Source organism: Rhopilema esculentum, chromosome 5, assembly GCF_057945365.1.
Source record: "Rhopilema esculentum isolate cy_ngs chromosome 5, ASM5794536v1, whole genome shotgun sequence".
NCBI classification, from domain to species: Eukaryota; Metazoa; Cnidaria; class Scyphozoa; order Rhizostomeae; family Rhizostomatidae; genus Rhopilema; species Rhopilema esculentum.
Window position 1 is genome coordinate 4,510,266 of NC_142819.1, and position 15,363 is coordinate 4,525,628.

General features: G+C 37.1%; 1 protein-coding gene across 5 annotated transcripts in view; it reads left to right on the forward strand.

The window, feature by feature from the left end:
• The window catches only part of LOC135689941 (disks large homolog 5), a 42,442-nt gene that overhangs the window by 6,430 nt on the left and 20,649 nt on the right, over positions 1–15,363 (forward strand). For 2 of the 5 annotated variants that reach the window (XM_065207305.2, XM_065207306.2), the window contains exons 2-6: positions 1,656–1,727; positions 9,944–10,184; positions 12,027–12,202; positions 12,781–13,952; positions 14,902–15,021. In XM_065207305.2, coding sequence (XP_065063377.2) covers positions 1,656–1,727; positions 9,944–10,184; positions 12,027–12,202; positions 12,781–13,952; positions 14,902–15,021 — 1,781 coding nt within the window. The other 3 variants (XM_065207308.2, XM_065207310.2, XM_065207309.2) reach the window with 3 other exon arrangements.

Below are 15,363 nucleotides of genomic sequence, written 5' to 3' on the forward strand. Positions count from 1 at the left end.
GGTAAAAGAAACTCCTTATGAATTAAGAAACAGCAACTTTGTAATTCCGAAAATTCGCACGGTAAAAGAAGGAAAACATTCAGTAAGATACTTTGGCCCATATCTGTGGAGCAAACTAAAGAGAGCCATCAAGGAGGTGCCAACAATTAACCAATTCAAAAGAAGTACAAGAAGAATGAAACTCTTTTAGACTATAGACTGTAGTTTAGTTGTACATAGGATTTTTAGGAATTTTTATGTTTTAATAATTATGCTGTAATTTCATATTTTATGCTCTAATTTAACCTTATATATTTTTTTCGTTGTGTCCCAAATTAGCTTGTAAGCTAAATATTTTTTGACACATTAATAAAGTGTTTGATTTGATTGATTGAAGTGATTGATTGATTGATTGACTGACTGACTAATTGATTGATTGATTGATACAAAAAGGTAACATTTATCTGTCAGCCAAACAATCCGAAAGGCAAATGTAAGGCTCTTAATCAAAAGCCTTTAATGAATTTTAGCTAAGTAGCATTAAGACTATAGATGAAAAAATTAATAGATGCAAATAGATGAAATAATAAATATTATTGTACTAATGTCCCTTACAAAGAAGTTGGAACTGGTGTTGAAATCACCCAACGTAATTTCTGAAGATCAGTATAAACTTATTTGATTTGTGAGCCAGTTTTACTATTCTCACTGGTTTTGAATGTTTTCAAGAGGTTGTCCAGTTCAATGTTGATGCTTTTATTTTTCAATATGACAACAAAACTCAACGAAAGTTGCAGAATGATGTACTCAAGTTCCATGAAAATTTTCCAATTTTTTAAACAGATTTAAAAATCCTCGGATTCCTCGGAAAACTGTAGTGGACAAATCCCATGGCAACATCTCTGTATTATTCTAGCTTCCTGAAAATTTCACAATAATTAAATAAGTGAAATTTTATGAACATTTTGGTAAAGTTAATTCAACCCTCGTGAATTTTTATGAAAATTTTGGTAAATTTAATTCAACCCTCTAGAATGTCAACCAGATCTGGATGAGATAATTTTTTCAGTGTATAAACAGCTGTTGTCGAAATGATTGAGTTAAAATATTACACTGTAATTCAAAAATTATTTCCTAGGGCAAAGGAAGCTTTAATTGAAAGAAGAAATGATTCCAATTCATTTTGATTCACCACATCCACCATTGCTTTAGCAATAGCACAGCTTCTTCTACATTGTTCTTGATCATTCTGATCGTATAGAAACAAAACTGTACACTCTTGATGAGAATCTTTGAAAATAGCTTATATATGGAAGAGTTTTTGATGACTCATTTCGTTTAACTAGAAACAAATGATGGTTTTATCCAGAGTTCCAAGTTTGTAGCAGAAAAGAATAAAGAAGAAATGCGACTTGCTCCTATTTTATAAGGCTGTGCCCTTTAAATTGTCACGAGAAACTTTTGGTCATTATCCAACATTTGTACTTTGAAAACTTCAATATGACATGTATCTGCTTTGCCATGGTATCTTCATATTTAATTTGTTAGGTCTCAATTTCATTGTAAATAGCTACGAGGTAAAACTTGCTAGATGCACATAACCAGACACTGTAAACATGTTGTAAGTTGCAGCTAGTTCTGCCAATTCAATGTAACATCAAATAATTTTGTTTTAGTTCCTGAACTGAGCCAAGCAATTAAATTGACAGATGACAGGATAAGACCTGTAAGCCTCTATGCTACATTCGGTAAGTCTGGAATATTGATATTTTTTTATATTCACCTTCTTATTCCAAAGTAACTGGGTGATGCCAGATTGCTATTCATAATATAAACAAGAAAAAAGACCGTAAAATTGCGCTCATAAATGCCTGAAATGCATGAATGCCAAAGTAGTTATGGGAAATACATCATCCATAAGATGAATGTACAGACAAGATATTGTAGAACACATTGAATGTCTTTGGAAGAAAAAGCTGTTTTCATAACACTGATTGCTATGCAAACATTACTCTTCTCTAATACATTTACCATTATTCAAACGAGTACTCTCTTTACACTTGAGGTTAAGAAACAGGCATTTCCCATGTATTTTCAAACGCTACTACTGCAGTTGGAGTTCACACATAAGATCTCTCGTCTTTAACAAATGAACATGCTACATCCAGCAGTTAACAATTAGGTTATCAAGCTATCTAAAAGAGACCTATGATCTTAGATAATACAACTTTTTTAATGTTATTTGCAAAGATGTGAGTTATCAACAAAATAACATTCACGGCTGTCCGACCGAAAGGTAAAGCTCATCTCAAAGCACCAAATCTGTGTTATTGAGCGGAATGCTCAGATTAGCACAAAAAGCATGGCCTTTTTTCTGGTTCTGCACACCTGGATCTTTGTAGAAACCATACAACACCCGAAACCCCATTTCATCGCTTCACACCTTGACACCTTCACATCATGAATGTCATGCTCCTTCCAAAATTAAGAGTAGGTCTTTGTCAAGTTTCTAAAATGACCAAGGCACTTTTTCAACCTGTTTACTGTTTCTGTAGTAAAATGACCCTGCACTCCCAATAAATGACCCTGTTATTTGTGCTTCCAATAACCTCCCACTGGTGAAATTGCTCTACATGCGAGAGATGGCAACTTCGCAAAAGGCTATGTTTTTCTGTAGTTTTTTTTAAAGTGCTGACTGAAACTATTTTTGCAAAGGGTAAGAACTACATTTCCCCACTTGTCTAAAATTGATGTCAACTGACGAGCGGTTTTACCCTCTCCTAGAAGGCTTGTTGTTTTCCTTTCTGTTTTGTTGAGCACAAGATATCAAATTAAAGCTGTTGACTTTATTTTTTCTCTCGTATTTTTAAAGAAAATTGAAAGGAAAAACTAGAAGTGAATCTAGTTTGAAGTTTTACACCAGAAATAAATGCTTAATCTTACAGGTGAAGGATTAGTAGTTCTTTCACATGTCCTTGTTTATAGGCAAACCACCAACAAATAGTTCTACTTTCTGCTGATTTTTAGAGGTTAATAAGGTCCTGTGGTCTTATACAAAGCTATATAATTTCTTAACAACCCTTGAATAGAAGCCAGCCAATTAAGCTCTTTTTATATGCTCTTTGAAAACCAAAACATAGACATGGCTGTTTTGTTAATTTTGCGTTTTTGGCCTTTGATCCTGAAAACGGTTTTCAGCGATTCTATATGAAGAAATTCACACACATTGTCAAAGCTTAACAAGTTAAAAACGGTGGTTGACATTTCTTCTTTAAAAATTCATTGAATCGTAATGCTGATGCAGCCAAAGCATCAATACTGCTGTTTTCTTGACATCTTTAATTCATAAGCCTTTGCTTTCTATTACAAGGCGTGGCATTAGCGTATTAAGCTTCCAGTTTTCTTCTATTGAATTGTCTTGAAAACCAATATTAGGTCATATTCATCAACACCATGCACAACTTGTCGCACTCAGTCATTCCTGGTCCAAAGATTCGGCTCTTTTTTCTTTGGCTCTGGCTTCAACTATTTTGACTACCCTTTTGAAAATGCAGGTCTTGAAAATCGTTTCCGTTTATGATCCTTTCGTTAACACCTTCGAGTTTTTTCATCTTATTGATGCTTGTCTCTAGATCACCTTACCGCGTATTCTTATTTGCACATTGAACCCACTAGTACTTGAAAAATTAGCAAAGAAATAGCTTTGTAAACTCCGGTATACTTTTTATTAAAAACAAAGCACTTTGATTAAGATTGTATGGCTATCGGAATAATATCGCAAAATACTGAAAATACTTTTGTATTCGGCAGTCCACAAGCGCGAACCACTGAATAGTCACTAATAAGTGAACAGAAAATATGCCAAAGTGCGGATCCTAAATTTCTTGCTAGGAAGCACGGGATTTTGTAATAAAAAAGGCTTATTTCCTATCTGTGCGTCCAATTAAAAACAGTCATTTAAGACCCAATCCCTTAAGAGTTTGCTTCAAAGTTTAAGAAAGAAAAGATTTTGCCTATTATCAACTAACCAATAGTTATGGTTGCCAATGTAGCATTCGACACAAATAGTTTCTTTTTGCGATAACTAAACCCCCGGATTCCTTTTTGTGATCCAACCTCAAGACCCAGGTTGTTTCAGTCTTTGTCAGTCTAAATAAATTGAACATTATATAGCCATCCAGGAAGGGTGACTTCAGTTCTGGCATTGCTGTTCAATTTCTTGACATTTTGAGTAATCCGGGTGACATTAATGCTTCTTGTCATCAATATGATTGAATTAATTTTTCGTTCTTGTAAGGAAAGTGGACATCATACTAACGAAAAATTGCTTTATTCCGCAAACTGGATACAAAGTTCTGTACTGGATGCTGAGTGATCCTTGTGCTTAACAGTGAACTGTCTTTGGAATGCTTTTCTCTCAACTCACTATCGCCAGTCTCACTATCAACAATGTACCTCCAAGCCACAGAATAGGAAATAGGCAGAAAGGTAACTCTCGTCGGTTCCTTTGTTGTTTTTGAAGCCTGACTCAACAATAGAATTTCGTAATTCCCCTTTAACCTCGATTTCATTAGACGGACTTAGCCACGACAAATTATCATTCATTAATCAGATAGTAAACGAATTATGATACGTAATTGAATTTGTTTACTATCATAGGACATTTCGTCTCAATAGAGTTGTCTACTTTCATTCTTTTTTCAAATTTCTCCGACAGATACAGGCTAAGCCTCGTATAAGTTAACGCATTTGCTAGAATTTTCAGGCTTCACCTGATGGGTAGGAATTCCCTTTCTGCCTAATTCCTATTTTGTGTCCAATGCGCTCTCATTCTGATAATGTTATTACAGACCATCACAAGCGCTGTCTTCTATTTACCGAATTCGCCCCCCTCACAGTCTCAGAAAATCTCGACGATGAAGGCAAATTTTCGAAATTTCCTTACGTACTTTGTGCTTTAGGAATCGACTAGTTCTAACGCTGTGTTTGCGTTCCCCTGTGGAGGAGGTTTAGCATCTGGCGTTAAGCACTTGGATTAGTAAAACGGCTGTTTATTGCCGACTTCGCTTCACATTTCTTAATTTATGCAAATACATTTCTAAGTGTATTAATTAAACTATTACGAGGTGAAATGCGTTTTAATTATCTGAGAAGTCAATGATCAGGCGTTAGGTAGGACGTCTTGATCGTTGCAATGGGCACTGGATTCAGTGTAAGTGAATATTTAAGCAAGGAAATACTTGGCAATGGCTATGCTGAGGAGGAGAACGTGGATCGCGATGAAGGTAACGTACCATCGACTGGATGGACCATTCTTCATTGCCTTCTCGCTTTTGCTTTCTAGTCTATTCGACGGAAAGTACAGCGGGTACCTTGAGAAGACATCTCCCAATAAACAATATTTTATGCAATATATTGCAGCTGCTGATACCACAAATCTAAGCCAGCAGTTTTCAAACCCGGGCAGTTGTTTATTCATACAGCTCTTCGACCAACATAAAGTCAGCTTAAATTTTCAAATCTTTTTTATATATGCCTAATAATTGTTCAAACCATTAAGTGAAGCATCTATTTAAGCATAGTATTTTTTTACACAAAGCAATATAGTCGAAGCAAGCATCGAAACTTTCCTTACTTTTCTGATATATTGCATTATAAAGATTGAGGTAATTTTGAAAATCGTTTCTTATTTAGATTAGATTTCCTGACGATTTATTATTTTATCGCTTACTTATTTATTTCTTTATTTGCTTCTTGTTTATAGGTTCATTTTTATTTACATTTTTTCGTTTATCATGCCACTGTGTATATGTGAGACAGTTTTTATTATACAGCGTCCTGATTGCATGGTGGTTGAAAGATCGATGTTTTTATTCTCTTTGACGAATCATTATTTTCTCACAATTACTGCTTCTGTTCATTACAAAAGCAACTACTATCCCTAGATTTAGTTCATGACTGATAGTTTATGAATAGAGAATCAGAATCAGAGCAGGTTAATAATTAGAATTATAGAGCTGTGCTCACGTGCAAGTGGAGCTTCGTTGAAAAGGCATTTTTGCACACTATCAACAATCTTAAGCAATTGTTTTGTAATCATTTTGTTTTCTTGAATGTGAGCAAATTGCATGATATTGAGAAAAAGTGATTTCTCTGCTCGTATTCCTAAATTACCTACCCAAACTCCTCAGGAAGACTGTGACGAAAGTTTATTAAAAACCGATTTTTTATATGTTGGGTGTTGCTTGAAGATTTGAAATTGATTTCAGATGATTTCGATATGAGGTCATAAGATCTGTATATGAAATATATAACAGCAAATAATGTACATCACAGCAATCAATTTGACAAGGGGGGAGCCTGAAGCTTATTTTCATCTTCCCACCTGAAACTGCCCACAAAATAGACATGCGGTAAAGGATTACAGCTATAGCCCTGATGGTATTTGGCCTATGAATTTGGTGCTTGCCCCAGTCCTTTCAGCAACATATGGGAACTGAATGGACGTTGTTGGCTCGCTCTAGTCCAAAGATAGCCCTGTCTCCCTTTCTTTTAGCATTACCATGGCAATCTATCAGCTGGCGTCGGTCTTGCATGCAGCCCAAATATTTTTCTTGTTTTCATCATCAGACTGTCGACTAATATGCAAGGTCAAATAGGATGCTATTGTACCATAAATATTTTAGAGGTGCATTCTCGTAGATTTTAAACCTTTGAAGAGCCAAGAATGATTTATTATTGTCCTAATTCATTGTACACAAATTGGATCAAATTTGCTTTTAGGATAGATGTTCTTAGTTCGTCGATTTATGCAGAAATGAGGGTTTCTAAGATGTTAGTTTCCAATTAGTTTCTCTGCTTGTTAACTGTGATTCAACAAACTTCCAAAAAGGGGAGTGCTCAGTCAACTTTCGATATTTGAGCAAAGCCTGATCTATTGTCTTAACCTTTGGAAGCCTACTTATTTGTTTCTTGTCGATTCCCGCGTGTAATTCGCGATTTATCGTCAGTCATTTTCAGACTTTTCATGTAGAGCGCTGTCCTAAAAGGAGCAAATCCAGGAGTTAGATATTCATCTTTAACACAAGGCCTGAATATCTTTGAGGATTTGCATAGTTATCTCATTGCTTATAAGGCTAGTCGAGTTCATTGCGATTCGGTTGCTCGGCGTGAGTTGCTGTGAAATAGTTTCAGACTCTGTAAGCCAATAAACCAGATGTTTTTAGAGATAACTTTTTGAATTAGTGCTTTTGAGGTTGATTCTGTGTACTGTCGAAAACGACTGGGTCAAATATTGCGAATTAAATATGGCGTTGGTAATGTTGTCTTTTTTCATGGAGAAGGCTTTTGAAGTTATTCCATCTATGTGATTAGCCAGGGTTCTTGGAAGTTAGATGAAAATCAAGTGATGTAAGTGGATTGTGGCGTTATGTATGTTTACATGCAATATTGGTAGTATCGTGTTGTGTTTGCTAGATTTTACTTCAAAGCCAATTTGAACTTTGTCATGGTGCTAGAATGCTTTTACAACACTTGAGAAATTCAAAAAAAGACCTGGATGAGTGATAAGAAGGCTGGCAATGTTTATATCAGTACATGAATTGTTAAGGATGATAATGAGTGGCAAAAAATTATAGTATAAGTTACAATTCAAGACGTTCATATGAAAGTGCAGTTCCTCGGCAAAGTCCCTTTAATTTACTTTTTCCCGGAATCCCCATTAAGATTTGTCCCGTAGTCAATGGCTAAAGGTGTGTCTGGCCTCGGCTTATTTTTTGATACAACTGACAGCTAAGTTTGTCTACAGAGTTACACAGCAATGGTTTGAAAAGAGGCTGCTAGATATTTCCGGGAAATTACTTTAGAAGTTTCTTTGATTCACTGAAGTGCCATAACAACTTAAATCGTTATTTTTATTTGTTTTTTTATCAGCTAGTTTTGCTGAAACCGAAAAAAGGCAGAAATCACACTGACAAAAACCAGTGACTGTACTGCTCGATCGTCCGTTCAGCCTTGTACACGCTTACCTTTTACGCCCCAGGTTTCCTAGAAACCAGATTGTTTAAGCCTGCGGCCTTAACCAGTGAACCAGAATCGTGTTTAGATGATTACGCTGCTTCGTTCAGATTTTTGCCGTTGCTGTTTCGAGTAGAATCAGGCAATTTTTCTCAGTTTTACTGTACTTATCAGTTTAATTTTGCATGCCATTTTTCTTTTTTTGCCATAATTGAATGTCTAGTTGCCACAGATGAGTCAGTTTGCCAATCCTTTGTTTATGTTCTATTTTGTTACGATTATGTTCGACACGGGGGCTGGAATATAACTTTGCCGTTTGCTTCACTTGTTCGATAGCTTTGTTGGAAAATTTTATTCCCATACAAGAAGCTTTGCCAATTCCCTGGTGGATACTGCCTGGATTTTAATGATTCTTCGTGAATTTGCCTAATTTATTAACTTGTTTAATTTGGTTAATAACATCGAGTAAGTTAGTATTTTCTATGTAACATCATTTCTATCTTTCGTACCATTGTGTCTAACCCTTGGCCCAACTATAGTCGTCTAAAGATACTTGTGCAGTTTCTATTCTATACTAGGCTAAGTCGACAATTTGTAAGGATACTGCGCAGTTGATCATTTACAACAATTTATCTGTATAACACCATGTATAACACTATGATATGTAAAGAGAACAGGCAGAAAAACAATGTACATAGTTTATGAAATCATATGAAGATATAAGTGGTGATCATCAGAAATTCAATTCAGTTTGCTTTATATACACCAGGGCATACTTAGTCTATTAACCAAAGGGAACTTCGCTACAATGTTCTCAAGACGCAGTGAGTGCCACTTCATTGAACCCGTTTGATTCACTTCAGATTGAGAACTGCGCATATCAGCTACATTGTCTTGCGCTGTCATTTCTATCCTACCCTTGGTGATGTTCGGCAGTCTTGATTAAGCAACCCCCCTGGTGACCTGCAATGACGTCTCTTTAAGACAGTATCATTTTTATTGTTGTCTGGGTTCTGACTTTATTGAAAAGGGAATTATAATTTCACAAGGAAAATTATGAACCAAAATCAGTGACGAATTGTCTGGTTTACAGTCAAATTTTACTGAAAATTACCTCGTGTTTTGGAGCCGAAGATGTAGCTCTCTTGATTTCCCTGTTTATTTCGCCTTTCTGAGGTAATTTTTTGTTTTAACTTGCACTTTATGCATTTTTTCATTTTCAATCTTCCAGTCTAATGCACTTCGCACTTTAACAACATTTAGGGGGATGGGTAAAGGGCATCTTGAGAATGGCTTCGTACTATTTATTGCTGTCCGTAACAGCTAAATTGCTAGCTGTAGTGTATTTCTTATTTCTTCTTGTAAACATCTAGCTTTTAATTAACACACCTCGATTTTTAACAGAAATTGAAATAAACAAATTCCTTTATTAATATCCTTCCTCCAGTAAACGCTACCTTGAACAAGGACATCAACTTTGAGAATTAAGTTTATGTAATTATTGGGATTTGACTATTGCTATGTTCAGTATTGAATCGTTATTTTGTTTAGTTGTAATTTTTGAATACGTCGGCTGATTTCTGTTGTACGGCAGAAGAATCTCTTCTACATGAAATCACCTTAAGTTTGAAATCACCGGGGGTCAAGTGGTGGTCAAGACCGATTTGTAGGGTGCTGCTACCTGCTATATCAGCTGCTTAGCATTCCGGTAATTTGAGCTGCTTATAAAAGCAGGTCTTTGAAACATGATTAGCTGGCTGCAAAGACTGACGTAAAATGTTCATAGGAGGCAAATCAATAATGGCTAATTTATTTACTTTTACCTCATAGCTTGTACATAATTTGCTACTCTGCTTCAAATGGGGAAACTGAATTAGGTAACCTTCCCTAAAATTGATAGGTATCTTTTTGCCAACATCGCTGTATTTTCATATATGTTTTTACACAGGTTCACGCCGAGCTCCGGTTTCTCGGTATTCCGGTTACGGAAGTGTGCCCGGTAAAGATTCACGACCTTCCAGCTTGCGTTCGAAAAGCCCGAGAGAACGGGAAGACATCAGATTCTTTTTCAGACCCGAAGAAGTGCCGTCTGTACCAGAATCTGTACCACAGCAGAAAAATATGGCCCAGAATTCACACCAGGACAGCCGAAAAGGGCCTAACGACCAGCACCAACATGAATACGAAAGGTATGATCTGTACTGTTCTTGTTTTAGTTCGTAGATGTGCTGTTTTTTAAAGACAAGACATCTGCTATGAAGAACTACACTTTTTTAGATTCAGTCACAGTTGCCTATTTTTTGCTGTTATCAGTTGTCTGTTTATTAGTTGTCGGTCTATCAATTGTTCCTTTAAAAGCAGATCACATATTCGTCGTTTTCGAAAAGTTAGAAAATCAAGTTTAGACTTTGTTAATCGGATAAATTGAGGGGGTTTACTAGGCGAACACTAGGTTGGGGTTGGGGGTTGTGTACCTGGAACTGTCAAAAATGAGCGGGCAGGAGCTGATTTTGCTGTAAAATAGAGTACCAATACAAGTCATTGGAGCTCAGCAGTGATAAGCTGGGGATATATCTTAGGTGTTGTAGAAGATAATCCGTTTTGTAGAATCCCCTTTGTTTGAAGAATTAGAATTAAGACTGTTTCGAAGATGTGAAATTAATTAATTTTCCATTCATGGATTAAGATAAGATACTGTTTTTCCATCCTTGTCGTATTTGATGTTAATTTACGCAAATTGAATGGATGTTTTGTAGAAGCATAAAAAGTGCTAACCCACAAAATTACTCTGTTATAACGTGATTTATTGATGACGCAGAACCTTTTCCTGACTGCCTTGAAGGCAATTATGTCCTTTCGCAGTTTGTTTCGAAAGTTAATATCGTGCCAACTGCTTTAACGATCTGCTAGCAAAAGATGTTCACACCGATGTTTGTCGATTCCGAAACTGTTGCCCCTAGTAACGAATATTCCTGAAAAAATCTAATAGCAAAGCAATTTACGAATATATCACTGCAAACTTCTTTTGTGAGGTACGTCAGTATAGGCTTCTAGCTCACAGCACCCTGAAAATGAATATAATGATACTTTTTCTTAGAAAATAAGTAGATCTTTGTTGCTTCACCTATTTTCTTTAAATATGCAAGCCTATGAAGCCTAAAAAAAGTAGGGGAAGTATCACTGACATCTGTAAGAAAGTTCACTGAAAGCAAGAGAACTCAAACCATGGTTGGTCCAGGGAATTTTTTATATCCCAATTCTTAACATAAAAACAGCTTTATTGCACAAAAACTGAATGGCATATAGATAGAGGCCAAAGCTCGACCCATGAAGTTCTCTAGATTTTGTTAAGTGCTACTACGTTTCAATTAAACGATGGATGAAGTGTGTGACAGATTGCACCAACACAAGCACCCCCCCCCCCCCCAGTATTTCGTGTGTCAAATACAAAGCACCTTTGTATAGTGCTCTTTCCAACCTGCAGTTAATGCCAAGAAAGTGAACTTTAAAGAGTAAGAATGACTTGTTTGTTTACTGTTACACCCTAATGCTTTATAAAAACGCTTTTCTATTTAGCTGATATGGACACTTGTTGCTTAGGGACTCGTTAAATATGGTTCAATATTCGTATTCTAAAATACATGCATCTTTTCAGTGGCAACCTTTGTGTGCATAGTCCAGGAAGAGTGAAAGTCACTTTTGACGACAGTTAATACAAGATAGCAATCTTTAGCACCATATTCAAAAATGTTTTTATTGCGTTCTGAGGAAGGTTGACGAAGTACTGAATCGTTGACTGAAGAAGGGAAAGGGACTGTTCAAAATTCTTTTTTACACTGAATGATATGTTCTCATTTGGCACGGGCCTCGAAGAAAATTTCCAGGCTCTGCTTACTTACGTCAAAATAATATCCTGTATGTTTCATCATGCATCTTTTGTTCAGTGAAGAGATTCATTGTGTGGTTTATATTTTGGTATAGCATTGCCAATGTGTTCCTGATGTTTAATTCTGCGAAAACGAACTTTACAGGTTACGGGATCAATGTATGCATGCCATGAAAGAACTAGAGGCATTGCGGCGTAAGCACCAGGAGATTGTCAATCGATGTGATTTGGCAGTACAGGAAGCAGATTATTACAGAAAGCAGCACAAAGCAGTTCTTAATAAATGCGATCAATTGGTGCGTGAAGCCCAGGCACTTCGAGGTATGCTCGTTATTTTGTAGGTAGGATATTACTGATAATGCAGCTAGATTTTTAGGAGCTCTGGTCAGCCTCCAGAACTGGAGAGCCTGGTAGCTCCGGGTGCTAAAAAGCATATCTATAATCTTCCTCTTGAATTAATTTCCAGAAAAATATCTAAATGTAAATGTACGTGGAATCGTAAATGAAAATAAATCTTTAATGCTTGAAGCTGATATGCCTTCTGTAAAACCTGTCTAGTATGGTGAAAGGCAAGAAAATCTCTATTTCGCCTGGCAATTATGCAGTTTTGAAATCCCCCTCCCCCCATCCTCCTTATGGTGCTGGCTGTAACAGTCTTTTCGTAGGGTGGCGTTACTGAAGGAGGAATTGGTAATCAGGTGGAAGCCAAAAAAGTAGTCACATCGTATTTTCTCTTTTATTAGGCCAAGCATGCAGAATGACTCCACCATTGCTTCTAGGTACTGCCCTGTTCCGGTATCTATTAGTAAACGTGATCTCCTTCAAAATGATTTTTTTAGTTATATGTCGTATTGTGGCTCCGATTAGCTCACAGATGCTTCTTTGTTTGTCCTTTTCAGCACAATACGACAATGCGATCACTGGAAAGGCAAAATTACAGCAGGATTATGAAGAAATTGTGCTTCTTCGAGAACGCGAGAAGATGGAAAAAGAGAGCCTTTTGTATGGTAAAAATCGCCGCAAAAGTTGCGAGGCTATTCTTGACGACATTCGCATTGGTAAGGATGAAAAGAGCGATTTACGCGAGGAAGCGTTACGAGAAAAGTTGGACGATATACAAACAGATTACGCGATTGTTACGAGCAAACTGAATCAATTAGACGAAGAGTCAGTGAAGGCTAACGAGAAGTACGAACTTTTATTGCAAGAAAGAGATGCCATTTTGATGGAAAGAGATGCATTGCAGCAACAATGCACTGTCACGATTCGGGAATACGAAAAAGCGTTTCGAGACCGCGAAGAAGCGATACAGACATCTATGAAATCAGAGCAACAACTCAAGGCAGCGCTGAAGGAGAGTGAGATGAGCTACCGTGTGCGCTTGAGTAAGGAAACTGCGAAGCTGCAAGAAGAGCGAAATGCCGCTCTGCAGGAGTACAAGCTGGTTATGAGCGAGAGAGACAGCGTACATAGAGAGATAGAAAAATTGCAAGATGATTTATCAAATTCTCAAAAGATGGTGGCTAGCCATCTCGAGGATAAGGAGAAAATACAACATGAAGCTGAGTGTTTGAGGCAAGAAATAAACACCGTTCTTGTGGATAGAGACCAGGCAGTGAAGGAGTCATATAGTCTGAAAGAGAGGCTGGAGGAGACTTTGAGGGATCGAGACAATATTTTAAAGAAGTTCGAAGAGTTACGACAAGAGCTTGAGATGAAGAAGCAAGAAAGAGATGCTGCAAGAAAAGAGCGGAGCGAAGCTATTTCGCACAGAGATAAAATATTGAAGGAGTGTTTTGAAGTAAAACAATTGTTTGAGTCGCCTGCTGAGAATATCGAAAAACACAGCCAACTACTGAAGTCACGTCTAGATGCATTATCGAAGGAGTTGACAAAGGCATGGACAGTAGCCGAAGTAGCGAAGTTAAGAAGAGATTGGGCATTTGGCGAAAGAAACAAAATCGTAAGAGAGTCGCAGAAACTAAGTGACTGGTGCAATGTTTTGGTATCAGAAAGAGATCGGATTGCTGATGAACTGGTGACACTACAAAACAAGCATGACGTCCTAAGGGTGAGTTTATCCTCCCATAATCCTACCAGTATCACACCCCCTCTTTTCCTAGGGGTGAGTTTGTCTTCCCATAATCCTACCAGTATCACACACCCTTATTTTCTAGGGGTGAGTTTGTCTTCTCATAATCCTACCAGTATCACATCCCCTTATTTCCTAAAGGTGAGTTTGCCCTCCCATAATCCTACCAGTATCACGGCCTCATTTTCCTAGGGGCGAGTTTGCCCTCCCATAATCCCACCAGTATGACACCCCCTTATTTCCTAGGGGTGAGTTTGCCCTCCCATAATCCCACAAGTATGACACCCCCTTATTTCCTAGAGATGAGTTTGTCCTCCCATAATCCCACCAGTATCACATCCTCTTATTTCCTAGGGGTGAGTTTGCCTTCCCATAATCCCACCAGTATCACACCCTCATTTTCCTAGTGGTGAGTTTGCCCTCCCATAATCCCACCAGTATCACACCCTCATTTTCCTAGGGGCGAGTTTGCCCTCCCATAATCCCACCAGTATTACATCCCCTTATTTCCTAAGGGTGAGTTTGTCCGCCCATAATCCTACTAGTATCACATCCCCTTACTTCCTAAGGGTGAGTTTGTCCTCCCATAATCCCACTAGTATCACATCCCCTTATTTAAGCCCACATTTGTCGTCTCAGCCTTTTGAATAAGGAAGCTTGTTATAATACGAAAGAGCACTATGAAGTACCTCAATGATAATGATCAAAGTCAGTTGAATGAATTAGAAATAGGAGGCGTTTGGAAATTTCCGGAATGCTTGAACGGAATTCGCGATTTTGAAATGGGTGAAAAGCTTTATCCCTGTTTGTGAGTCGTCAGTGTCTTGAGATAAATATGAATTATGTTGTATACTTTTGCCATCTTTCCAAAAGTTGTTGCTTTCTTTTCAATGATCATTATGTCTCAAAATTTGCCCAATCCCGCTAGACTCAGCACACAAAAGTGCTTAAGGAGCTGATCAGCATAAAGAAATGCCAAGATGTGAATTTAGCCGAAGGACTTGAAATCTGTGTCAGCACAGACTCCGCAATCGACACAGAATCCAATGTAAGTAAACATTAACACGGTATATATTTAATTACACGAAGCTTCTATGCTTACGATACCTGACAATCTTGTTTATTTTAGGCCTTATTTAGGCGTGTTCAAGACTGACAGCCCATTCTTTATTTTTAGAACCTTCTTTGTGTATATGTTTGACTCTGATTTAATAATTTTTACAGGAAGTTTAAAAGGTTAACTTTAGAAAGTTAAGGAAATGCTTGAAATCCCCGGTCTCTATGTTTAAATATCGTTAGAATTAAAGAATTAAAGTCAGAATTATAAAAAACCCCCCAATTTTACTGATTTAATTTCGAAGATGTATCTAAGTTGCAGCAAAAATCTGCT